General features: G+C 40.4%; 2 protein-coding genes across 6 annotated transcripts in view; one reads left to right on the top strand and one right to left on the bottom strand.

Moving 5' to 3' along the window:
* Positions 1-1,931: 1,931 nt before the first annotated feature.
* On the bottom strand, positions 1,932-5,979 carry RGS9BP (regulator of G protein signaling 9 binding protein). The gene has a single exon (XM_061469131.1). It carries the CDS (start codon positions 5,551-5,553, stop codon positions 4,840-4,842), a length of 714 nt encoding a protein of 237 aa, XP_061325115.1. The 5' UTR covers positions 5,554-5,979; the 3' UTR covers positions 1,932-4,839.
* Positions 5,980-6,095: 116 nt separating this feature from the next.
* The window catches only part of ANKRD27 (ankyrin repeat domain 27), a 41,440-nt gene continuing 20,275 nt past the window's right edge, over positions 6,096-27,260 (top strand). Inside the window, exons 1-12 of one of the 5 annotated variants that reach the window (XM_061469133.1) lie at positions 6,096-6,236; positions 16,717-16,847; positions 18,049-18,159; positions 19,171-19,327; positions 20,502-20,656; positions 20,953-21,012; positions 21,104-21,157; positions 21,241-21,306; positions 21,384-21,460; positions 21,819-21,940; positions 22,990-23,068; positions 23,896-24,028. In XM_061469133.1, the coding sequence (XP_061325117.1) occupies positions 16,746-16,847; positions 18,049-18,159; positions 19,171-19,327; positions 20,502-20,656; positions 20,953-21,012; positions 21,104-21,157; positions 21,241-21,306; positions 21,384-21,460; positions 21,819-21,940; positions 22,990-23,068; positions 23,896-24,028 (1,116 nt within the window). In that variant the 5' untranslated portion in view covers positions 6,096-6,236; positions 16,717-16,745. Of the gene's footprint in view, positions 6,328-14,163; positions 16,229-16,716; positions 16,848-18,048; positions 18,160-19,170; positions 19,328-20,501; positions 20,657-20,952; positions 21,013-21,103; positions 21,158-21,240; positions 21,307-21,383; positions 21,461-21,818; positions 21,941-22,989; positions 23,069-23,895; positions 24,029-27,260 lie in introns of those variants that run through there. The other 4 variants (XM_061469134.1, XM_061469135.1, XM_061469132.1 and 1 more) reach the window with 4 other exon arrangements.

Below are 27,260 nucleotides of genomic sequence, written 5' to 3'. Positions count from 1 at the left end.
AACAAAACAAACCAACCCAACACACCTGACACTGTGGAGGCTTCAGAAGTCAAATTTCTGATCCTGAGAGAAAACGTAGGAGATACTATGACAAAATTACTGAAACTGAGCAATAAATTGCTTTTGCTAGCTAGCCTCTGTGGGTGAGAGATTTTCAGGGATCATGTAATTTCATTTGTGTTTGCCTGCATGGCTTCTAGTCACGTTTCTTCCAGCATGAAATGCTTGTGCTTGGCTGCATGAAAAGATGCAGCTGAGCCTCCAGGCTGGTGAAATGCCATGTGACTTTCCACCTGTTCACAGGTTTCATCACTGTTTCCAACTGCAGCAGCAAGTTGTCAGGATGGATGACAAGGTCCATCCTTGTGGGACCATCTTCTTCCAATAGAAAGCCATGTGTAATGTGAAACAGAGAGAGAAAAGGGTTGTCTTATAAAATTGGTAGTAACATGTAGCAAATCAAAATATTTTTACTCTTATTCTGTATGGAGTTAATCAGAAAATGGGTGGTGAGTTCCACTCAGGGATATTTTATATTCTTTGTCCCACTGGATATAAAATACTACCTTCTTCCAGAGAAGCTATAGTTGAACCTTGAAAAGCTATTGTATTTAACAGAAAGCATGCTTTGCTAACATACGATGAAGACATATTTACTACTCCATCCATCCATCCATCCATCCATCCATCCATCCATCCATCCATCCATCCATCCATCCATCTCCTTCCTTTTCCTGTCCTTCCCTCAACACAAGGTAGTTTTATACAAAAGACATCATTTTCTAATCCCACTGTTATTGTATGCTTACCATAGCAAATGCTGCTCATGTGTAGACTTCTGTTTTGTCCAGATCTCTTCCTGCATTAAAAGACTTACATAATCGTATTGAGAGAAAGCGTTTAGAGACCTGTAATCCACTGGTCTTACTGAATGACTTTTTACATAATGAGAATCTGTCAAGGGTAAATATGTTGACTACGAGTTCTGTTAGCACTTAGAAACAAGATATTTACGGAAAATGTACATAATACTAAACACTATAAGAGAAGGAAGAGAAAGCCCATAATGAATCCTTTCAGACTACAGGCAATAAACACATTTAATTTTTAATCTGAAAACTAGTCACATCAGTCATTGTTTTTATATAATTGCATTCACATAAAAATATTTTCATATTTACCTGAAGAATTTTGAAACTAATTTATTTCACATAATGTTGAAGTTTTTATGTTACATTATTTGCAACGTAAGGAGAATGACGTTAATTATGGTTCTCTGTTCATTTTCTTAATAAACTGCAAAACAGTGTAGAGGGACTTCATGGTAATAGACTGGAAATTTTGGAATAAAATTAAGATATATCACTATATTCAAGTGTGGGAACCTGAGAAAGGTGCATTTATATACAGAGAACTGTAATGAGAGTTACTTTTATTCCTGTGATTGAAATAAGGATTTTTTGTTTAGAAAAGCTTACTGACAAGCTGTATTAATATTGCAGGTTTTGTTTGGTTTTAATTACTGCTGCAAGCCAACAAGTAACTTATAAGAACAGACTTTAAGTTAAATAAATAGTGACATTAACAAATTTCAATTATTCAAAGTGTAGAAAACACCATCCGTGCACAGGCAAAACCAGTATAACTCAACTCAGGAATATTTTAGTTTACAGCAAATTTAATGCATATATCCTGTGAATAAAGACAAAAGGACTGAAGTAGAACAACACTGAAATGAAGCAATTACCATTTTCTTTTGTACCGAAAGCACAGTAACATTCTCATTCATTGATCAGCATGAGCGTTTGCATGTCATTATACTATTTAGAGTATTTTTAAGTTTGACCTCCCATTTTTCGCTGACAGAAATCGCATTTCCAGTCTCCTTCCTGTTGTATTCCAGTGGCTGGAAAAAATGAAGACTGAAAATATACAACATTGCTTTATTTCTTAATTTGAAAGAAGCATCAGTACTTTTGGGCAGTGGTGGTTTCATCTTGGTTTGACATTGTGCGCTGTTGTGCCTGACTTCCGTCACATGGAGCGTACACTTGTTATCTAGTGTAGGAGAGTAGGAGATCAGTGGCAGGAACATGATCTATTTAGATAGTGCCAATCCTGTTAGAATTCTACTTAATCTATTAATTTTAGATAGTCTAAAGATAAGATGATACAGATTTTTAGGTACAAACTAATGATGAATAAATCTGCAGCCAGCTTTGACTTAAGATTTGAAAGGACATTATCTTTCCAAGGTCCAGTCCTTTAAATACTAATGTTTACATACTTATAATGAAGCAAGACACATAGTTATAGGCTACATATGTGAATTCTTTGAGTCCTGTATCCAAAAATCCAAATTCAAAAAATTGCAACTGACTGAAAATTTACAATTCACTGACTTGCTGAAGCTTACTTTGGAAGATGAGATTACTTGTTCTTAAAGGTTCTACACAACTAACCATGAATAAACACTGTACCCACTTCAGGACACCAAGATATATGGTAATGAACACTGGGTAGGTGTTACCATTTACTAATCCACCAGAAACCAGACTTGCATTACTTGGGTTTTCAGAACATGTGGTTAAGCAATCTGATTTCAGAAGGAACATGGAGCTTTCAAGAAGCACAGCACAGAGTCCAACTTCTTGACCACCTTCCTCTGAACTAAATAAAAGCAGAGCACAGAGTTCAAATGCCCACAAATCCTCAAGGACTAGCAGTGGCACTCCAAATATGTACATTCTCCTGCAGCTTTTGCTGTATTTTCCATGAATTTGTTTAGTCAGGATGACTGTGAAGGAGATGATCCCATTTAAATCAACACACAACAATTACACCTTGTCTAGACAGATTGAAGCAGTAGCACCAATAAGTACAGGCCTGATTTTGTTCGAATGCTGCCAGGGATCTGAGGACCTTGATTAATTATGTAGAAACCCCATCCTATGAAATGAAATACATGTACTTCACATGGAGTGAAATACAGTAAAAAGGAACGTGGAGTCATCTTATAAAACTGAATTCGCATGAGAATGGAGCTACGCTGGATTTATGGGTAGAACTTGCAATATCCTTCAGCGTAAGGATAGTCTCTAGGCTGTAATTCAGGCCTCCACCTACTGTCTTTTCTCTATTATTTTCTTTCTCACGTACAAAATGACCGGATTCAAATTTGTCACATTTTTTCTCCCCATATCCAGTTCTCTTAAGTTTTAAAGAATAAAGTGCTTGCTGAAGTTTTTCAAAGTATGTTTAGTTCTGAACTCAAAAATACTAGCTGTTTATGAGTGTTGTCCACATCATTTTATTTAACAAGCATCAAGACTATTGTCTAAGAACTTCACAAAACATGTCTGGTTGCTACTGTTTAATAATGTGCCCATAATAATCGCTGCAGAGGAATAATAAATTACTAATCCCCAATATTACAGGGCCTTTGTATTCGGCCATGGAGTGCTTCATACACCTATGGCACTAGAAAGTATGAACCATGCTTTCTTGATCGGGTGGTGTGTGTTCACAGTAACAGGAGGTATTTCCATAAAGTTACACAAGAAACACCATCAAACATGGGTCCTTTTACAAAAACATAAAGCTTGTCTGCAAAATTAGTGTCTGTCCCCTCAGCTTTACATGTAAATGTAGACAATTCCATAAGGAAGCACTGGAAAATTTTACGATGCTCTTACATTTACCTGCCAAAATTGCCATGTATCAAGCTGGACCAGTCCTACAGGCTCCCTGCTTCACAGGTTAATCAGACAAGAGTGAGGCAGGAAACTGAGAGGCATTTTCATCTATCTCTGGTTTTCTGCAAAGAATTCAAGAACTTGCAGAAATGTGACAGTCCATAAACAGGCATCAATCCCTGCCTGCCAACCTGAGAGAGGATCCCTCTGCATTATAGAAAGGTCTGCTTTAAATTTTTTCTTTTCTTCTAAAATCTATTTTCAAAAATGACCGCCTCTGCTGTGGGCAGATTCATTGCTCCTATTTCCATAGTTAATTGTGAGATGCAAACCGTTAACTTCTACAAAAAGAAAAATTGGAACCAGTTGCCTTTCTGTAGGGGAACACAAACTCATGGTACATGTGGATGAGAACTCTTGCTGGGATTTTTCTGAATACGCAACTCTCCCATTTTTCTCCCTGGGAAAAATTGGGAAGTGATTAGTCATTCATGTACGCAATGCCAGTCCATGCACTGGGGTTTGTACAACCCAGTCTAATTCAGCAGAGTTTGGTATCAAACACAGCTTAGGCTGTTTTCTCCCTCCTCCCCCCCTCACCTCCAACTATTAGCAAATCCAAAATAGAGGTTGTTCACATGCTTTTTCAAGGTTTTCATCCTTCCCCTTTTCCTCCACCAAAATAATATTTTGTGTGTATGATTAAATCCCCTTTAGTATATTCATTTTGTTACAAAACACCTGCATTAGACTCCGAATTCATGTTACTCTCCAATACTGTAAACAGTGACCAGTAGCAAACACTAGAGCCTGTTGAAGAACAAAAAATACAGGCTTCTGCGAATAGCCATCTATTAATAGCAGACAAATCCCTGCTATAGCCAGCAGTGGTAATACCCTGATACTTCACAGTTAACCGTTACAAGTCCAACACATGAAGATATCATCCTATGCTGCAGGCTGATGTGCATCTCTTCAAAGAAGAAGAAACAAAGCGTGCATTTTATGATACTGAGAGGCAGTTCTGCTTTGTTTTTCAAAGTGCTACGTTTAAATTCTCAGCTCATCCAAGTGACCCATTCTGAGATGAAAGGTGAGGTGTGAAAGAGACTGACAGGGTCACTCTGGTCAGCCCCACACCACCCTAAGAGAGTTTCACCACACACACAGCCAGGACAATAGCGATAATGAGCACTGCAGAGAAAATAATCCCAGCTAGAACCTTGCTGATATCACAGAAGGATTTATTTTCCTCCACGGAGATCATGCCAATAGAAGATGCGCCGACGCTGATGGTGGATTTTAGTTCGGCCCCCGGGTCTTGCTTAGCCTCTACTGTCCACTGGGGGACATTGACCTTCATTTCCATCTCGTACATCATCTCTCCTACCTGGTTAATCTCATTTTCGAGGTCTTTCAAATCCACCACGTCTATATTGTGCTCGGCCTCATATTTCATGTTCTGGACGCTCATGGCCCTGGCAGCCACGCCAGAGGTTCCCCCACTCATGCCTGTTTGGATCAGGTGCTTTTTGGGGACGTTCAGTGGGAACTCGTGGCCCAGCTCCAGGGCTCTCCTCATGTCTATCTCCAGGATCTCTAGGCACGTGGAGAAAATCACCCATAGCCTCTCGAACTCAGCTTTATCTTCTTTACTCACGGTTTTGTCCTTCAGGACCGTGGTGAGCTTGTTTCTGTTGGCCACCGCTAGCTCCTGGGCTTTCTGCCGGGTCTTCTTGAGCTCTTCGCGCAGGTTCTGAGAGTCCGAAGTGCCGCCAATGGTCAGCACCATGTGCCGGTAGCAGGCGGTCACCTTGTTGAGCGCGTCCAGCAGCGCTTTGCACTCTTCCTTCACCATGATCCCGGCGGCAGGTGCCTCCGCGCCGGTCTGCCCTGCTTCTGCTCCGCCCGACTACCCGGTACCGGGACCAGGGAGCTGCCAAAGGCGGATGCTACCAGCACACATGGCAGGCAGTGGCTTCAGGTCGCGCTGCATTCAGCACCCTCTCGCCCGCCTCGCTTCCTCGCCGGCTGCTCAGGCGGCTCCGACGTCTCCGGGAGCTCGGGCGGGCTGCGAGGAGCCCCGAGGGACAGATAGCATCGCTCCCAGCCCGCTACCGCCGCTGTGCCGCGGAAGCGAGGTGGATCATTCCGCACCGCGCTGAAACGGGACTCCCGTAGATCGGGCGCCGCTTTTTGAAAAGCGCCGAACACTGAGGAGGGAGGAGAAAAATCAGATCAAAAGAAAGCAAGGCTCTCGAGGGCGGCAGCCGACGGCTGGCTAAGGCTGGCTGTTCCCGGCCGCCGACACTCACGTTCAGCCCACCCCAGCTAGAAGCCTGCGGGGTCACATGCTGCCACCTGGGGAATGCTCGCTACTGCGGGCGCGCCTCTGCCCGGCTCTATAAGGCCTCTCAGGCTCCGCCCCACCCCAAGCTCCAATTCCGCGGCGGCTGCCAGGCTCCACGCTTGTTTCCCGTCGGCGCCTGGTCATTGGCTTCGTGCGGCGCTGTCGCCGCGCCGGACCCGCCCTGGATTCCGGTAGGGCTTGGCCGGGGCGCGGAGCGGTTGGGGGAGGTGGGCCAACAGCGGCACTCCGCGGCTGGGCAGGAAGGGAGGCGATGTTGTCGGTGTAAGTAGGGCTCCCTTCTCGGACGCCCCGGCTCGGTGTCCGGCGACTGGACGCCTTCCTGCGGCGCCGGTTACGGGACCTGCTCTAGGAAGCTGCCGCCAGGCCCCAGGGAGGTCTCGTGGGTGCCTCTCCGCCCCTCCGTGACAGGCAGGCTCGGCTGCGGCCTGCCCGCCGTGCTGGGGCAGGGGCTCTGCCGCGGCCTGCGCCCGGGACGGAGCGGCGGGGCGGGGCGGCGGTGTTCGGCTTTTGCTGGCTCTTTGGCCTGGCGGCACAGGGCGGTACCTGCGGTCTCGTCGGCAGCCGCCTTCTGTCTCGTTCCTCCACCAGAAAGTGCTGTGTGTAGTGTTGCCCTTCACGTAACGCCAGGTTGGGTACGCGGGGTCAGTGCGGTCGGGTTCCGACTAGACCCCATAGCGCAGCGCTGGGAGAGAGCTCACCGCATCCTCCCTCTGTAACGGGGTGTTTGGGAAGGGCTGGTGCGCACTGAGAGTGCCTGCAGTTAGCAATTGAACATCGCAGTGTAGGAAACACACCGGTTCCTTGCTGACCCAAAGGATGCCTCGTAGACAAGTCTTGTGAGTGTGCTGAAGCACGATATTATGGTTAGTGGTGGATAGTAGGCCATGCTTATATGTACATCTGAGCTGTCTAGAAGACCAGAATTGATGGTGTTGAATGCTACAGAATAAACTAAGCTGTGTTGTCTCCAGCACATGAGGCATCTTTGCCAGTGTGGAGTTCTGGAAAGAGAACTTGCTTGACAAAACATATGCTGCTGCATATGCATTGATGTTTGTGTTTTTCTGATACTAAAGTAGCTTGAAAAAATATGAAGACATGCTGTGATGAGAAGGGGAAGCATGACTCCCTTATCATGCCACCATTGTAGTGCTGTGTGTGCTATGAGCAAGGTAACTTGCTGTGAAGAACAGAGTTCAGGCAGACTGCGTTTCTGGTGCTGAGCCTAGCCTGTACAGTCTTCTAAACTATGTTCCTTTTGGATCTTAGTAGCCTGGACTCCACTGACTGTTTTTTTTTGTTGTTCTGCCTTAATTTTAGCCCTAATTCTAAGCCATAAGTAGCTTCTGCTGCAAGTTGCCACCTGTGGAAGAAACTTCTGTAGATTGCCAAGTTACTACAGAGTAAACTGAGTAGCTCTCCTAATTTGTGTGTTGGAAGCCTAGATATGAACCAGTAATGTCTGTTTCCTTATAGGAATAAAGAAACACAGAAGATTTTGACCTCATCGTAAGTAAAGTCTTATAATTGCTTAATCATTGTCAGGTGGAAAAAGGATTAGCTCTGGGTTTGAATCTGGAGTCCTGTGTGACTTAAGTGTTAAGCTTATTGCAAACTAAATGATGCATATTTATGTGTGTACTACAGTAGCTGTGTTTAGTCTGCCACATATCACTAAAATTACTTTTCATTGTTGCACATCAGAATCTTGAAACTGCTTCTCTGAAAGTGGCTGAAAAGGGGGGGAGTGTTGTTTCAGGAACATGTGACTACTTAAATCTGAGGGTGGCAGCAGTTGTAATCTATATCAGATAATACCTAAATACATCTTTAGGTGCGTCATGTGGGAAGAAAGGCTGTTATTTAGATTAGTTCTAAATTAAGTTCAGCTGCATGCAATTATACAATTCAGGCAGATTGTGGAAATGCTTAAAAATCAGTTATATTTGTCAGACAGACATGGTGTTCTGAAATCCAGATCTTTATACTGCCTTCAAAGATAATGCCAGCTAACTGAAATGTTGTATTGGGAAGTTAGGATGGAGTGTAAAACTCCTTAAAAATAAATTGGGGTGTTAGCATGATGAGTAGGGAGAGATGTGTTTCCTGGTTCTGTGGAAAGACTTTCTTGCAATTGATGTTAATGATCATAGTCTTCCTATTTCAGTACCCTTAAAAATGTTTGCAAAGTATTGTGATGGTTCTTGAATGTCACTACTTCTTAAATCCTATATCTTTAATAGACTTGTAAATAGAATTTTAAGTGAATACAAGTCTGTTTTGTTTAAGTGGTTGATGAGCCTTGCCTGGTGGCTTACTTCTGGAGGAAGCTTCTATAAGAATTCAGTCTGTGGAATGCTGTAGCCTGGGAAAGCTTGAAGCCACTGTGAAATGAGTGGGGAAAATAAGGATGGGGTACAGTGAAAATGAAACATGACTTTGAGCCCTTCCCTCACCCAGATAACTCTGTATAACTTCCTCCAATAACTATTCTGTGACTTGCTTTCTGCTAAGCATTTTGCTAATAAAGTGGCTTGATCCATGGGACGAATCTTAATTTATATAATGGAAGACTGTTAGACTGCTATGTCTGTGTGAGGGTATTTACTGCCAGAAAGCTTTTAATTATCTGAGGCTGGTGTATGGTGCATTATATAGCCTCAAAACAGTAGTGGTGGTTAAAATAATTTATTTTGCTAGTTAGAAGAACTTACCTGCTGAATTGTGTTTCAGCTTTCCTTACCCTTGCTCTGCTCCCTAGAGGAGGGAACTAGTGTAATTTTACACTGTTTCTCTTTTCTAGATATTTTAGTAATGATCTGATGTTTATCTTACTGTAAGTCTTAGAGCTGGCCTGCATGGACTTGGTTGTCCTATTCAGGTATACAGAGAATGGACTAAATTCCTGTCCAGTTGTCTGGTCTAAGGACAATCTGCACTAAGGTTCAGGGTTGCTGGCTTCAGTTCCCCTGTATTTCTGTGGGTGGCCTATGCTGGGTCTGACCCCACATACTGGTTTCTTTACAGACTTGCTGCTAGTCTTGGAACTGATACCAACCTTATGTGGTTTGCTGTGAGCAGGGGTTGTCTAGCTCTGTAGTCAAGAAATGGTGGTGCCTGCTGTGACCCATGTCTTGGCAGTACTGTGTTCAGACCCACAGCACCCTCAATACACAGGCTGGGGAATTACACTGCTGTCTTGCCTCAGTAGCTAAGAATCAGAATAACTGGCTTACGTAAAATATTTTTAATCCTTGTATTTCAGCTCCTTAGTTTTCCTCCCCATCCAAAGAAGTACTTGTGCTGACACCTCTTCAAGCCTGAGCAGGTGGCCTTAAATACAGCTTACTAATATTTGGAGGAAACATCCTTGTTTGAGCAGCTGTCCTGGGAACTTTGTTAATGTTTTACTGTAAATGTTCCTTGTAACTGTTTGTGGTTCACTGACCAGCACTCTGCACTCAGTTCCAGGGCTTGCTTGTGATTAGCTCAGGATTCCTTATCTCAGAATTTAATGGAGCTTTAAAAGCGGTAAGTAAAAGAATGCAAAGAAATCCAGCTATTCCAGTGGATTTCTAAAGCTGTGAGAATTTGGGATCTAGTCTCTGTTGTGAAGAGGAGAATGCAGCTTGTTCCTAATACTTGGCTACAGACAAGATTATCTCAAAAAAATCAATGGAAGTGACTGGATAAAAGTGGGAAGCTTGCCTGTTGGCGAGTGAGGCACTCAAAGTGTAATTTCTGTGGAGGAAAGAAACAGGTGACTGGAGAGTCAAGATAGTATGTTCTTTACTGTCACATCTGAGATAAAAATGCATCCACAGCAAACTGTGGTGCTAATACACTGTTACAATAGAATCATAGAACAGTTTTGGTTGGAAGAGACCTTCAAAGGTCATCTAGTCTAACACCCCTGCAATGAGCAGGGACATGTTCAACTAGATCAGGTTGCCCAGAACTACATCCAGGCCTTGGATGTTTCCAGGGGTAGAGCGTCTACCACCTCTCTGAGCAACCTGTTTTGATATTCTACCATCCTCATTCTAAAAAGTACAAGATCTGAAACGTCTTACTACTTCTTAAGAATGGGCTTGGTTTTGGAGCTTACGAGGTGGTGGTGAGGGGTCATAACAAAAAAGCTGTATGAGGACTTGATACAAACCGATCTGCCTGTACTCCCCTGTTGCTGGTAGGTGCTGTAAAGTCCCTGGGGGTCATTGTCTGAGAAGGGTGGGAGCAGTGGTAGGAGGGCTGGACTTGCTAGGTCTAAAAAGGGCTTGGGGGATGTTGCCCAGAGACAAAACCAAAATTATGAGATCCTGTGCCATCTCTTAACCCTTCACTGGAAGAAATATGTGCCTGAAGGGGAGGGGCTGGGAGAAATGAGCATCTTCCTGGAATGCTGCTGACCCTTTCCAGACCCTGTTATATTGCTGTCAGACTGATGTTTTGGGATCATAAAACTTAGCTTTTCTCTGCTTGCTGGAAAGCCTTAGGCTGATTGCAGATTCAATGCTCTGTAATCTGATAATTCAGAGGTGTTGCTCTGACATAATTCAGTCTCACAGAAATCGATACAAGCTCAATCTGAAAGGGGTAGGAATAGATGGTTTCCTCCTTTGCTCTCTTGCAGTGAACAGGGTGCACTGGAACATCTTGACTGTTTTTCATATAGTGCTCAGTGTTCATCCTTTAGGGAGTGAGTAAAGGTTCTTGTGTGCTCAGAAACAGTGAAGGGTTCTTTTGTTTTTGTTTTGAGGTGAGTGCTGGTTTGAGGGTTGTAACCTGTGCCCAGAAGTAGAGTAAATGAAGAATAATTGTGCAGGTAAAGCAGTGGCTGAAGTAACAACTAGATTTTTATTTGGGCTGAGACTAGTTAAATTACACGGTTAAATTCCTTTTTGCAGAGTGCTTTAAGATTATGCTTAGCTTTGGCTGTTTTTGTTAAAAAGTGATGCTCTTAAAAAGAAAGAAAAAATTTATTTGTTTTTCAGAAGTGCTTTCAAGTTAACTACAACTGGGGAACAATTGCTTCCTCTTCTTCTGCAGAGCTCTGCAGTTTGCTAATGTGATAAATACACATGCAAATTTTATCATATGTCTGCTACTCTGAGCTAAATCTACCATTACTGTTGTCGAGTTGCTGCTTGCTCTGATTTTTCTCATGATTTTGAGCATTTCAGCAGGTGGTATTTGAATTACAGGTTTACTAAGCCTTAGTTGTTTACTTTTGTAAAATGTGCAAGCTAAGATGAAATTGGCTTTGTTGTGAGAAACTAAGGAGGAGTGGAACTTCACAGTGTTGTTATGCAAGTAAAATTCGGTGAGTTTGTTTCTTGAGCATGACCTGCTAATGGATCTGGAGAAATGGCATTCTGCTTCTTTGTAGCTGGACCTATGTGGAGAGGACACTGACATACCTGATGTTAGCATTCCAGTGTAATAGCCTAACATGCTCTCCTGGGAAGATTTCAGGTTACTGAGCCAGGCTAACAATTTTTACCAACTTCCGTAGCTGTATTACTGTCTTTGTTCTGCCAAAGTATTATTAAAATGCCTTGGTGAAAACAGAATCTTACACTGTCCAACACTGAATATTAAGTGTTTGTGTATTAGAATTTTGTATGTAGATGTTTGTATATTAGAATCCCTAATGCTGTTATGAAAGGCATCTTCTCTGCAGTATATTTTGTTAGTTCTTTAGTAGTTGTTTAGCAGGACATTCAGAAGACTATGTGCCTAAGAACTGAGTAAATAGTTGAATGACTTGAATGTGGACATGATGTAACTGCCAACTAGCAATGCAAATGTGATGACATCATTGCTTTAATGTCTGTTTGTCTAAATTTCAAAATGCTTCTTAAAAGGAACTGAAACCTAATAGGTCTGTGAAAGATACCTCACTTGGCTATCTCTAGAGGAACACTCCATCAATAACAATAAATTGTCATAGTTAAGTCCTACTCATTGTTTTCAGTAGTAAAGGTCTTAAGACTTCATTTCCAGTGTTTTGTAGAGAACAGTGATGTGCCTAGATCCCATGGTATGTTTTTATCTTCAGCTGTTCCTTGTTACCACTAGTATCATTAGAATTATCACTCTGCTCTTAATCTAGAAGTGATTTGTCTGTTTTAAGGTTATGATTGTAGTTTTTTTAAGCAGTAACATAATGCTTATTAGATTATCTGATCAGCTAGCTTCTGTTTTTCCATCAATTTCAGCTATTTCTGTGTTCACAGGCATGAAGTCACACACTTAAGTGATTTCATTTAAACATTTTATGTGACTCTAGTACTTGTGTATTGCTTTACAGCTCAGCATGCTAGAATTTAATAAACATCATAGCAAATGTGGCTTATGACAATTTTTAGTGTTTTTTCTGTTGAGCATTAAACAGTTCTGGTAATGTATATAAGGCTTTGTACATTTCCTGCTTTCTTAGTGTTAGTAAGTCTAAAGCTGTCTGAGGTGCAGCTAGAAGAGTAAGTCTATTCCCTGGTGCTCTTACCCTCCCCCCTCCCCCTGGTTAAATTAGGTTGAAATTGGATGTTGTGTTCTGCCAGCAAACTCTCTATGGAGTATTGTAATGTGTTCCTAGAATTACAGCAATGCATTAGCCGTTGTTTTCAGATGCATTTAATGCTTGGGGTAGAAATTGACTTAATCTCAAAAATGGCTAAGCCAAAATTTGGGGAATCTCAAATGTACTCTATACTCTGTAGACTTAATCTATTTAAGTTTAATATAAATTCCTTTTTTTTTTTTCTGTAATTGCTTGAATTGTGGGTGGCTTATACATCCACATTTCTGACTCTCTGAAGAATGCTGTGGACAGGTGAAGGTTGTCCAAGCAAATATGGTAACTGTTTCAGTTAATAAGTATTCTACCCTTTCTTTTTCATACCCACATTTTAATCAGACAGGGTAGCTAACAGCTAATGTTGTGCTGAGCAGATGCAAGGCTGGGAGAGAAAAGGGAAGGATATGCAGAACTATGATTCTCAAAATAGTACTAATTCGGCTAGTGGTGGTGACTTCCTGCTGTATAGGAGCATGGATGTGGTGAACTGTTAAAAGTTTGCAATCTGCTTCTGCTAGAGGTAGGTGAACTAGAAGTTTTAGTTTCCTTATTGGGGTACAGCATGTCGATGGCATCTTAGTTGCATTAGAGTAGGAAAAATGCCAGAATTCAGTGTTTGAATACAGTGCTCTCAAGTGTGATTCAACCCTGTTAGTAGTTCTGTAATAAAATCATCTACACGGGTGTTACTAAGTATTTTAAACTAGTTATTCATGGTATGCAACTCATGAACTAGGAACTGAATATGACAATTTCAAGCTCTTTCTGTCATGATCTGTCAACTGAAATGATTCTTAATGTACTGTAATTGCTTGTGTGGGTTTGGTTTTTTTGTTGTTTTTTGTTGTTTGTTTATTTGTTTTTCCAGGCACAGGTAATGATTTTAGAGCTACATCAGTTGTATAGACAGTAAGCTTCATAAGCTGAGGTTTTCTCTGGGAGCTCTCCTTGTCCCGTAAATATCTCTACCTGTTTTGCCAGTGAATGAAATGTTTTTAATTCCTTTCTGGACAAAGCTTATCAGTTGTTTATTTCTTTCTGATGGTCAGCTATGGGTTTCCAGATGAGGATTTTTTTTTTTGTGGAATATGTTATTTTCTTTCCCTTTCTATTAAGGAAGAACTTCCTGGACTTACCTTTGTTAAACTGAGAGTAGTACAGTAACAGCAATTGGAAGCACTTGTGCACTGAGGTTGTCTCTGCAGTATGATGCTTGATTATTGTTTCAATGTGTCTTGTGTCAATGTGCTCTTTTCCTTGACACAGTACACAGTACGCTGATACCTTCTCCATCTTTCTCTTGAAGTGACAGTCTCATCTACTGCTTGACCAGATGCTGAACATGAATTCACCAAAGAAAAAGGCAGATGATGATGCCTCAATGGGACAGCTACAATAAAAACCGCTTGTTTTGGAAAATGCCTTAAGAGACCATATAAACTAGCCTCCTAGCTTTACTAGGAGTCTATTATATCCTCTAGTAGAGATTTGTTTAACAGGCTCTTATTTATAACATGAGAGACTTGATAGCCCTGCTAAGCAATCTAAAATGTGTTTTTTATGTTCTCTTTTGAAAGGTGTTCCTGTTTTCTTCAGCTAAGGCCTTTTTCTTCTACAGATATAGAAAAATCTTCAACCCTTCACTAAGTGCTTGGGGAAAAAAATCTGACCTGTTTCATGCAGTTTCTTCAGTGTGAACAATATCAGTGCATTTCAAGTTTGGATCCTGCTTCTAGGGCTTTCTTGCCTTTCTCACTTCTGATTCTCCTTGCTCAGTTCATTTCCTCTGAAGTGTAGCACACAGAAAAGGATGTAGGACTCCAAAGTAAGTCTTGCTCTGTCAGACTCTTGCAGGCTGCACATGTGTGTATGTAGAGTACTTATTATGTATAAATCATCACTGATTCATGTTTAGACTGTAAGCTGCAGTCATTTAAGATTTTACTTGGAATTGCTGCCTAGCCAGCTGTTCAGCAGGCATTTTTATTTGTAGCTAAATAATCCTGCTTACTAAGGTCTGTCTTAGCCCCGATGTTCTAGGAATAACTGAGAAACCTGTTCTTCCAGCAGATGTGCCCCTGGGCTGGTGTTGACTTTTCTCCTATCCCCCACCACAGGCTGAGGAGGCTCACAGCTTGAACTTGGATTGCAGCTGCCTGCCAGGAAATGTTTATAGCAGTCATCAGCTGTGGAATTATTGGTGATCATGCTGTCTGCTTGGGCACTGCGGTAGGGCAGATCATAGAATCACAGATTGGTTTGGGTTGGAAGGGGCCTTAGAGCTCATCCAGTTCCAACCCCCTGCCATGGTCAGGGACATCTTCCACTAGAGCAGGTCGCTCCAAGCCCCACCCAACCTGCCCTTGAACACTGCCAGGGATGGGGCAGCCACAGCTTCTAAGGCCAACCTGTGCCAGCGCCTCACTGCCCTCACAGGAAAGAATTTCCTCCTAATATCTAACTCTGCCCTCTCTCAGTTCACAGCCAAAAAGAAATCTTGTAAGTGGATGAACCATTTTATCTGGAACTTGAGAGAAGTACTCTGCTTGAGGCAGTTATCTGCCTCTGCCAAACTTGAGTGGTTCAGGGTAAGGTTGCCCAAGTTGTAACTGGTGACCACCTCATAGTGGAAATTGCTTGTAACTTTAACTGATCATTTTGTGTTTAGCTCCCTTACAGAGTTCTCCTTGTGCCTAGTTATAAGGAGGGAGTGGAGAGTAGATCAGTTAACAGACTGTAGATCAGTTAATGGTATAGCTGAAACTCAAAGGCTATCTAAAAATCTGTGGAAGTTGGGTGTATGTTATTCCACTCTTAAACTGCTGTACAGTGGTTTCATGTCTCTTCCATGATCTACAGAGAAAGGCATTTTTTAGCACCAGTACAGCATTAAGTAGTAAGATATTAAAATACTACAGAACAAGTGTAAGGAGCTCGCACTGAGTAAATAATGTGCTAAGTGTAATTCTACATTTAGGAAAACAAGAGGGTACTGATTGTGTAAGGATGGCTTGCTCAAAGTCCTGCTGTTCTCACCCTTTCCTGCGGTGTACAGCAAAAATTGCATGAGGATATGCAACTCATGTTGATTCCTAAGGGAAGCTGGATAAGGGGGAAAGACACGGAACAAAAGAATTACTTAAACACTTGTAAGCCTGTTAATTTCAATTATTCTGAATAAAATAATTAGTTATTCCAGGAGGTACCTATTTGGGTTTTTCCTTCTGTTGTGTCTTGGATTAATTCTGAGGAAGCAAGCAGTCGAGGGTCTAGAGATCATCTTTTCCCTGTGACATACCTAGTGATAGCTTTTCCAGGGCTTACAAGTTGAGTTTTCTGTTTGCAGTTGCTTTTTTGCTCTCTGTTTTGCCAAATGTTGTGCATCAGCCCTATCTCAGACCATTCAAAAATTTTTCTGTGTGAGCAGAGATTACCACAGATGATGCATTTAACTGTGGCATTTTAATTATGACATGGATATTTATACCTTCTCGGTGTACCTCTCTCCTATAACTTTCCCTGGAAAGTTGAGGATTGCCTTACACAGGAGTTCCTGTTAAACTATCTGGGTGTCTCACTGAGGTATGTAAGTTAGTAATCCTTACACAGGTGAGTCTTAAGACTTACATGAGTGTGCTACAAAAGCATCGATGTCCTGTGATGCAGTAGAGTCTCCTGTAAAGAAGATGTTAGTTTGTGTCTCTTGGCTTGTTTTAGATCTTGACAGTGCAAGTTAGCTTCTCTATCAAAATGGTAGCAATGTAATCCTAAATTCTTTCAAGTTTAGTGCAACCATATCATGCATTGTTAGACTCCAACAATTGGAAGGCTCAAGGAGATACTATGAGGATAACTATGTAATTGGAAATGCATATTCATGGAAAATAATATATCTGAATAACTTCTGAGTGTCTTATTAGTTAAGCATGCCATTGACTGTTTGCTTGAGACCTGAACCTCCTTTTTGCTTTTAAACAAGGGAAATTGAACAGCCCTCTAGGTATTCATAAATAGTATGTTTTAACAGATACTATGTATGACATGCTAACCATTCTTCATGTATATTTTAGAAAATCTCCTTGGAATATCTGAAGTCTATATGGCAATGTATGATGAAGATATCTTGAAAAATCCATTTTATTTAGCCATTCAGAAGCAACGTCCTGATCTATTCAGCAAAGTTGCAGAATTCCATGGTATTGTAAGTATAAATCCAGTAGATTTAAAGGCTGATGTTAAATAGCAGCCATATGAATTAAAATCATATGCCTGCTATGACACATGTAAAGATCAGTGAAAGCCTACAAAACTGGGAAGTGAGGTAGAGCAACTTTTAAGTTGCTTGTTATTTACTAATATGGATGTCTTGATATACTGCATGGTAATAAAAGGTCAAAGTTGGTGTTGTTCCTGAACTACAGGAAGCTCGTTTTCTTTGCTGTGAACTAAAGTTGCATATCTTTCATTTGTAACTTAAAATGATATTGACCTTTTGAAATTCCTGGTGGACAGGCAATCACTCATTTCTGACAGCGTTTTATATAGCAAAATACAGCTGTGAAACTGAGCCGGAATAAAAGCTCCACCCTTAAGATTTCTAATCTGGGTACTCTGCAGTTAATCTTCATTCAGAATTAAGTGTGTGGAGACTCCATGTAACGTGGAGGTCATTGTTACCTGATTATAAAATTAAGCCCTAAATTACACAGGGTTCTTTCACTGGTGTATTACTTAACATGGTGTTCTTTCACTTGTGTATTACTTGACATGGTGATGTGATCAGCTGAAATGCCACAGTCTGTTGACCAGTTCTGTCTATGGTCTAGCACTTCACTATTTCTGAAAGCAGCTGAGTACTGAAAGCACTGCTTGATTCGTGCTTCTCTTGAGAATGAAACATGTCTCTTCACTGTGTGTACAGTGTTTATGTAGTCATAATGTGTTGCTTTCTGATTAGGGATTTTTCACGAGCTGCCAATCTGTTGGTGTGCAGTAAAGCCAAGATGCTTCTTATCTTAATTTTTGTTTTCCTCATTATGATGGAATTTCATTTTAGCTTGAAAATATACTTCACTTTTACTAACTACCTTATTTTAAGTCATCTAGGTGACTTGGTGCTGTAATTTAAGATTTCATCTGCTCTTACTATTGCTTGCTTCAGTTACATGTATCATCCTTTTTCAGTTAAGTCACTAAATGAAACTGCTAGGTTAACCACCAGATTGTGTGTGTCTATCAACGACCTTTCCTTTTTATTACTTAAAAAGAAATGCTTATATTTTCTGGTAATTGTTTATAAGCCAGATTTAATTGCTCGCCTCTGAAAGGAAAAAGCTGTTGGTGTTTAGCTGGTGTTACATGGCGTTTCTTTGTAACACGTGGTCTAACCTTTTTTTTTTTAGGTGTTAGTTCCATGCAAAGGAAGCCTTTCAAGCAACAGTCTGTCTACCTGCCAGTTTGAATCTTATGTTCTGAAGCCGCTAGAAGACAATTTTCAAACCTTAAATGGAAAGGTATTTCTGTTTTGATGTCTGAATGTAGCCTGGGGACAGTAAAATAAATGATTCACTGCTGTTGGTGATGGATAGTGTGAGCAGAGGTAGCTAGGAGTTAAAGCTAACTGATGAAAGCAGTATGTTGCCCATCTAAGCCTAAGTTCTCAGGGAGGTACTGCTTTCTAGGAAAAGCTTCGTTTTGGCATGTACACAAGAATAGTTGTCCTGTTTAGATGGTAACACTGCCTCTTGTTTCTGCTTACTATTCCAGTTTGTCAGTTTGTGTTCTGTGGCCGTTAGGTATTCAGGTATGTGGCACAAGGGCCTTTAACACTTAGATCACTTTATCACTTAGTATCACTGTTTCTGAGTTTCAGGCAAATAGGCTGCCTATTTTTGCAGATGCAAGTTCACCAAGCTTTAAGACAAAACAATGATATTGAGTTGTATCTGAGGTCTGATGTATTCAGTTCAATAAGCAGAGATTAATGTAGCAGCAAGCCATAATAACCAGTTGTAGCACTGCATGGGATCACTTTTTTCAGTGCAGTCTGAGACGTTGCACCCGTTTGCAGGCTGTCATCTAGATCTTCCTACTGCAGGTGTCCTTACTAGAGTTGCTTGAGAAGTTAAAGCTGAGCTGGAGAAATGTAGACAAGATGGGTGGTATTTTTCTGAAGCTGGACTTAGTCCCCAATTCTGAGTTCTTTTTCAAGGTCCCTTCCCTTCTACTAAAAGTGTTGTAAAAATCTGCAAACTCTGAAACCTCCTCTAGTAGCAGACTTGTGAAGAAAGTAGGTATGAGTAAGGTTTAGCCATTGTAGACTAAAGGAGTCTTTGTTTCGGTGTCTGCAGAGCGTGAGAATATGAAATCTCTTCAATCTGGAGCTTCTTTTTCTTGCAAGATTCTCCACCACCACCACCACCCCCCCCCCCCCCCCCCCAAAATGTAACTGCAATGCAGAAGACAAATTATAACTTTCTTCTGGTGGAATTCTACATTTGGATCTGGTTTCTGTTTTGTTTCAGGAGATATTCATACAAGGAAAACTCATCATTTTAGGAACTGGTTTTAAGTACAGTCTCTCGGTACCTGTTCTTTTTGAGGAAACATTTTACAATGAAAAAGAAGAAAGCTTTAGTATATTGTGCATAGCTCATCCATTGGAAAAAACAGAAAGCTCAAGTATGTACTGAAGTGTTAACTTGGTGGTCTTGTTTGCACAGTGAGCAAATTAGTATGTTTGATACACTTAACTTCCTTCATTCTGGAAAATTTTGGCTTGGTTGAAAGCTGTTGGCATTTATTAGCCTCCTGGAGAGAAATATTAAGTTGCTTCCAGGCAAATTTAATTCTATAGGGTCTATGCCCCACTCAGCACTAAAAGCCATCTGTGGAATATGTGATCCAGCATGATTTCCTTAGCAATGCTCTTTTTAGTTTTGTTTGCTTAAAGGGGTTTAGTCTTCCATGTGACATGTCTTGAGATGCTGCATCTTGAAATGCAAGGTGGATGCACAAGAAAATGGAGAGGTAAATTCTTCCATGATCGCTTCATCAGTGGTTAGAGTCTGTGTAGCACATTTATATAACAGCTCTTGTGGTTCTGGTCTGCATACATATATGCTTCAATTCTATAAATATTAATCTAAATAAATTTTTTTGGCATTCTATATTTGGCCATTACTTAATGTACTTGTTTAGCAGTCCTTCAGAAGTGAGATAATTTGTAATTCCAGAAGTAATTTGGAATGAATGAGATCTAAGCCTGTTATTAGTTGCCTGCCTTTGACTGCAAATGAAAGACTTGCCTAGAAAAAAATTTCTGGAGAAGCCGTATGAATTTTAAGTGAGGGATCCAATTGTCTTATTCAGAAGGAAAATGGATTTGGTGTAATGTTTACATGAAGCAACTTTGCTCTCCCATTCAGAGACAGCATTTCTTAATAAAGAATATATTATGTGAAAATCCAAGATAGGATTTCTTACAGCTCAGTTACAGCAGACTGACTTCCTACATGGGCATTCAGTCATTTCCATAATGTACTTTTCCTCTGCATTCAGGCTTGACTCATGCTCAGATTGGGTTGTGTATGTGGCAATAAATTACCCCATTGTAAAAAAGCATATGGAATCAGTTTTAGGTGTTCCGAATAAATATTTGACATAAAAGGCAAGAGAGCCTACTCTAAATGTGATGCATTAAATTCTTTTAATTAGAGCAGTGCCTTCAGTTAAAGGTGTAGTAAGGTGAATTAGTGTTTCATTGCATGCAAGTTGGCTCTGTATGTTGGGACAGAAAGTACTTTACCATGCATGTGTATTAAGCCTACATGTTAATTCTTGGCTTTCATTCTAGGTGAATCTACAGTTTTGTCAAACTCCTTTTCTCTTAAAAGTATTGAAGATGTTAGAGAATTCTTGGGAAGGCACTGTGAGAGATTTGATAAATACATAGGATCTTTCCATAGAACGTTTAAAGAACATGAAAGAAAAAGTCTCCGCCACTACATAGTCAGTATCTTGCTTCTTGATATTTAATTTGCTAAACATAATTCACTGCTTTGGGTGTCTTTCTTATTTTCTGTATCAAAGTGAGCTAGAGTTGAGGGCTAGTGGGAAGGGAGAAACAGTTACTTGCAAATTACTGCATCTTAACTACTAGGTAAAGGCGGTTTTTGCTAGCTGAAAATCTTACCATAATTCACACTTCTAAGGCAGGAAAGACTGCTTCTTTTGCTTATTTACCTGCTTTGTTGCTGCAAGTCAGATTAACCTGAATCTGACTGCTTCTTTTCCTCTCTCCCCAGGATTCTGTCAGTGCACTTTATACCAAATGTCTCCAGCAGCTTTTGAGAGATTCTCACTTGGTAAACACTTACTGCAGTAAATACATAGTATGTAGTGTTACTTAAGCAATAAATTGTCTAACTTTGTGTTTGTATGGCTTTCTTTCTCTAGAAGGTGCTTGCAAAGCAAGAAGAGCAGATGAATCTGATTAAACAAGCTGTTGAAGTAAGCATCTGAAATGAAGGAAAACAATTAAGAAGCTGTTTTTTACTCTTCCCTTCATGCCTAAAGTACCTTTTTTTCTGCAGATGTATATCCACCATGCAATATATGATCTAGTCTTTAAATACGTGGGGACTATAGAGGCAAGTGAGGTAAGTTTGCTTGATTTGTGAAGATTAATGTAACTAATCTAATGCATTTTAAAAACTGTTGCCTTTCTGTTGCTTAGGATGCTGCATTTAACAAAATTACAAGGAGCTTTCAAGACCTGCAGCAAAAAGACATGGGAGTGAAGCCGGAGTTCAGGTGAGAGAAATGATTGTGGATTCTTTGAGGAGTCACTGGGATCCTGTCAAGACATCCAAAAAGCGTCTGCCTTCAGACAATAGCAAGTCTTACTTATACTTCATTCATTTGAGATGGAAAAGTTAAAAAAGTGTCATTTTAGGACAGTCTTTGTATTCCTGGTTATTTCCTTTGCTTTTATGTTTTCATGCTTCCCTCTGCATCTACAGGGTACAGAAATGCAAGTGTACTTGGGAGTATAGATGGAAATACTTTAATACAGTTCTTCATTTCAGCTCTGAATAAGTTAAAACTTTGGTTTTGAACACACTGCACAGGAGCTCTGTATGCTAACCATTTATTTCAAATTATTTTGTAGCTTTAATATACCACGTGCAAAGCAAGAACTGAGTCAATTAAACAAATGTACTTCCCCTCAGCAGAAACTACTTTGTCTACAAAAGGTGGTACAAATTATTATGCAATCTCCTAGCCAAAGAGGTTAGTAATTAGTGAATTAATAATTTAATTTAAAACCTTTTTCTTAACTCATATGCACAAAGCACTTTGGTATATAAACAGCTGTTTGAATAGCATTTGTGGACTAAACACAATTGGGCTGGGGTGTGCCTTGCAGATCTCTAAACAAAGCAAAACAGAGACAAGATAGATACTTCTGTGTTTCTCATTGGGTGAGGAGAGGTACTTGGTTAGCTTATATATATATTTTTTTTTTCCTTAGAGCATGCAAGCTTTTTGCATGTGGTAGGATTTTTTCTCATGCATAAGAATTGAGGGTGATCCATTTTAAATGCCACTGATTGCTGCTTCATCGTTCTTGCCTGCTTGTCCATGCTTCTTGGTAATCTTGAAATGGATGCTTGTCGGATGCATTTTTTGCAAAATGCAGTGCTGGTAGGGGACAACAAACTTTCTGTATGCTGCATATAAAGTGCTACCATAGATTACAGAAATTATTCTGTGATAGGAAAGCATGGCCCTCTTAATCTGGTATTTTATCTAGTCTGGAGAGAGAAGATACTTCCACTAAGCAAATGGAGTAGTACAACAAACTTAGGCTTTCCCTACATCATCTTTTCCTTTTTCCATGACCCAGGAGTCTTCCTAGAGAAGTGTATCAACTTTGAGGGTAGGGTTTTTTTGGTGGTGTTTTTATGTGTGGGGTGTGTGGTTGGTGGGTTTTTTTTGGGAGTGGGGGTGGTGTGTTTTTTGGATTTTTTTTTTAATTTATTTTTATTCCTCCAGGAATTTTAGAAATCTGGAGCTAGTGCTCTGGCTTTTCGTGTATAGAAAAGAAGGGATGCTAATCAAACATTGCAATTTGTACAATGCAAACTATATTTGTTTTTTGGTGTCTGGCAACCTATTTTAGAGGGAGGTGGAGAACATTTGAAAGGCTGCCTTGGTTGCTCAGTGCATTCTACTAATAGAGCTGGCCCTTGTTCTAGGGAGGTGGAACCCCATTTGTATGTATTGCTGTTGATTTGAGCCATGACATGACTAACATTAGGTATTAATTATTTTTTTAGTTAATGTGGAAACCATGTGTGCCGATGATCTACTCTCTGTTTTGCTGTATTTGCTTGTAAAAACAGAAATCCCAAACTGGTATGTAACTATTTTGGCTATACAGAACTTGATCATATTTTATGTGTAATGCTGCTGTAGCGGCAAATGTTACTGAATAGGTAGTGATGGAACTTACTGGAAGTGAAGAGGGGCTGATATAATGCAGAGAACTATTTTAAGTAGGACAAACAGTGAAGATGTATTACAGGTGTGACCAAATTAAGGACCTGTCAGGAATTAATGTGCTGCATCTTGCTGTTCTGATTGCCACCTAAAAAAATACTGTAACAGAAGGCCATGTCCTCTACAAAATCAGCATGTGAATGTAGACTTCACAGACTGGTCCTTCCTTGTCTATACTTTTAGCTGTGAAACCTTTTATGAAGCTTCAATACATTTCATATAGAGAAACTTGAATGCTTAATGGCTTCTGCTAGCCTGTGCCATTATGTTTAACTCTCCTTGCTTATCAGTAAAAGTATATCTATACAGGTTTCACCTGTACCTGAACTGAATTTTAGTGTTGGTATATCGCATATCTCAAGCATTTTTCCCTTAATTTCTAGCTATCACTTTATACTGGGACTTACAATACTTGAAATACTTGTTTGAAATGTATGAAATAATCTCTTACTACTGTTCTTTTGCTGTCCTTTATATTCTTTATGTCTAATTAATAACTATTCAATTAAAAGTTAAGAGATAAGTAGTATTCTGATCCATCTGCAAAGCTTAGAACAGCTATTGTATTGCTAGCCTAACAATCTTTCTAGAAGCTTTTTCTTAACCCACACCTATTGTCTGTCTGGATTGCTGAAGATGAGTTGCAGTGTGTAATGCTAGTATCTTACTAACTTTTATTTCAGGATGGCCAACTTGAGTTACATAAAGAACTTCGGGCTTTGCAGCTCAGTGAAGGATGAATTGGGATACTGTCTAACCTCAATTGAGGCTGCAATAGAATACATACGACAAGGCAACCTCTCTGACAGATCAACAGTAAGCTGATCTTAATGTCTGTCAAATACGTGTTTGTTAAGCTTGTAGGCATAAATCCAGTCAGGGGGTACAAACAGCTAAGATGAGTTCCTTTTTTGCACTTAAACTGAGGTAACTATACCTGAAGCAAACACTAAAATAATCTAAGTTATTACTGTGAAGTCCTAATCATTTAGCAATAATTACTGTTCATGGTATGCTCCTTGAGGAAGCACTTAAATGTTGTCTGCCTCTTCATGTAAGTAGAGGAGACACCACAGCACTGTTTTCAACAGCTGAGTCTTTTGTAAGCTTATTATCTCACATTTGTACTCTTTCTGTCGTGTAAAAGCAGTGTGGTACCTGAGATCAGGCATAGCTTAAACATGCTTTTCTTTCATAATTTCAAAAAGCATAGCTATGCTAGCAGAATGGAGATAGCAGTGTAATTTAGAATTACTCAGTAAATCTTCCTACTCTAAAACCTCGATGTGTTTGCAGTGCACTTACTGTGTTGCACTAAGTGGATAATTTGATGTGAGTGCAGAACCATAAGGTGACGTTTGAAGGTCAAATATGGCTCTTGGGATCTCTAACCAAGCAGGAGGAGGAAGTTTGTGGATTCATGAGTTATTTCCTACTGGGCAACTAGACCTTCTGTCAATCAGGTCAAATCCCTGCAGGTCATATTGATATAACTTCAGAAACTTCTGTGATTCAAGAACTTTTGTAATTTATTAAAGGAATCTAGTCTTATGGCTGTAAAACTTCCTACTACTGCAAAATTAGGTTTTCCTGATCTGATGTAGAAATTGGGAGTGGACTTGAAACCAGAATAAATTTGATGTGTATTGGTCTGCCCAGCTGAAAAGCACTGGAATCTAATTGTAGGGGCCAGAATAATGGCTCAGTGCTCAGAGCTTGGGATTTGATGGCCTGGGGCACAATCTTAAAAGAAGGAGCACTTAAAGTAACTTAGCCTTTTTGTAATTTTGGGGTTTGTTCTGTCCTGGGCTCTTTCCATGAACCTGTTACGAATGGGGTTTTGTACATTCAAAAAAAAAAAAAGAGGCTCTTCTGTGTAAAGAGACTGTTGTATTTTTGTCTGTAATGCTGTATTGAATGATGTTTAAGAAATAAATGTCAGCTAAAGAAAATAACCCTGCCAATCAGTTTTGCTTCCTGCAGTCACATAGCTGTCCTGAACAGTCAATATGCAAATTGCTATGCTGGTGGTCTGGATGGAGAACTGAAACAAAAGTACAGCTGGCTTCAACAGTTCTAGAAAGCTGGGAAAAAAAATATACTGCTCTTAAAATTCTGCAATAAAGACTGCCTTCTATTAAATGCATGGTCCTATCTCCTTATGTGGCTAAGTATTTTATATTGGGATTGCCCCCAAGTGCTTATAATGAGTGTCAATTCCATTAAGGTACCTCCCAAAGAAATAATAAAGTATCTCTCCTGAAAGATGAACTATGTATTTCAGAAGTCTAAATGAAGGCAGTCTCATACATAAATCAGCTGGATCAGCTCCAGACCTCAAGTGCTAGTTTCTAACTTCCTCACTTCAATGTATGTACAGTGAGCATGCAACAGGAGCTCCTTACTTATAAGCTGCCATTCGTAAGACTCAGCATGACTTGGAGGTAGCACCCTGGCAAGAGGTAGAAAGCAGCACGGTGTTGAAGACAAGGAATTGGGTGACCACTGACCCTTCCCACGAGCACAGCTGAAAAGGAAAGAGTTAGACCACCCTCTTCTCTAATGTAGGGTAAGGGATGAGAAGATGGCACTCAATAAAGAGGAAGAAATAGCCCCTTGGCAGGAAGGGTGTCGAGGAGACGGAAGAATGTGATAGGAACTTCCAATAGTTGAGGAGGTAGAGGAGCATCATAGGAACTTCCAACAGCATTGCTTTCCCTTTAGGATATTTTAATGTTTAGTTTCTGGTAGAGGAGCTCAGCTTCCTGTTTAAAACGGCAGGAGCCATTGTGTTCATGCCCTATGCTTTCTTTTTCCAGATGGTGCTGGAAACGGCTGTGGGATTTAAGTGAGCAGGAACATTGCTGTGCCCTGGGGCTTCATTACAGCCCCTCATGTGGCTACACTTAATTTTATAGCTGGCTTCAGATGGAGCCTCTGGCAGCTGAGTAATGCTGTTGTCCAATCCCTAATGAAGCTAACTACATAAAGAAAACTTGGCAGGGAACTAATGTACCATGTGGGATAATGGACATATTATCACCCTCATGTCAGTAAGAAGATTGCATGTAGGAGCTGCTTGCCAGATTTCTTCACCCAAGGTCATATAGGCCTTGGGGTGACATTTTGGTTGTGGGGAGGAGAGGAGGAGGAAACTGATAGCACAAAAAATTATATTTTATTTTCTGGGAGTTGTCATTCTTATTAGAATTCTAGTTAACAAGTATTGGGCCTTAGTTATGTTGCTATGCACAGCTAGCGTGCCGTAAAACCCTCTAGTTCAGAGGTTTGAAGTTAGATATAAAGTAGGGAGCTGTATTAGCTGCTAGGGAATAAGTAGCATTTTGGATCTTGTATGCAAAGAGCTGTAGGTGGCAGTGAAGTAGGTATGGAGGAACTGGGAAGCTGGGAGAAGCGGGGAAAGGAAGACTTGAGCAGGAACTGAGGTTAATAAAGTGTTTGCCTGGGGGTGTGTGTGGAGGTAATTTCCCCAAGTCATCAGTTGTAATCTGTGAAAGTCACCTTGGACAGGCCATTATACAGGTGCACTTTCATAGGTATAAATATTTAATTTCTTTAGTATGGAGAGCAGTGTCAGATAAGACCATTAATGTTTTGATGTGTGTTTCTAGATGATATATATTTAAAATGCCTGAAAGTTCCACTCAAAGCGTGGGGATTTTTAATTCCTGGAACTGAAGCTCAAGCAAGTTTTATCATTGAAGGCCCAAACTTAATGCTTCAGCCAACACATGATTCTTATGCCATTCTTATTCAATTTCAAAGATACACAGTTTCACCTGGGATGGCCACTTTTTTCTCAGTTGCAGAATAGATAATACCTCTACATAAGGATTGCTGTCTCAAGTGACAAATAATTATTCCACTTATCTTGTAAAAGATACAGAGGAAAGAACAGTGCAAAAACTACAGTAGGTCCTCCTAGTGGTTACTTAGATTCTTCGTAGTGCAACTATAAAGCTGTCTGTGAGCATTCATATTAGAAATTCCAGTTAGACTTCAGAAACTTGTATCAGCAGTAAGGCTT

This window comes from Pezoporus flaviventris, unplaced genomic scaffold (genome assembly GCF_033815535.1).
Source record: "Pezoporus flaviventris isolate CSIRO_AGI_PZ_B2104156 unplaced genomic scaffold, CSIRO_AGI_Pfla_v1 ptg000054l, whole genome shotgun sequence".
NCBI classification, from domain to species: Eukaryota; Metazoa; Chordata; class Aves; order Psittaciformes; family Psittacidae; genus Pezoporus; species Pezoporus flaviventris.
Note: the sequence above shows the minus strand (reverse complement) of the source record. Positions and strands in the feature narration are given on the sequence as shown.

Bases quoted from the DNA above. Each gene is read 5' to 3' on its own strand.
- RGS9BP (XM_061469131.1), bottom strand. From the start codon at position 5,553: ATGGTGAAGGAAGAGTGCAAAGCGCTGCTGGACGCGCTCAACAAGGTG.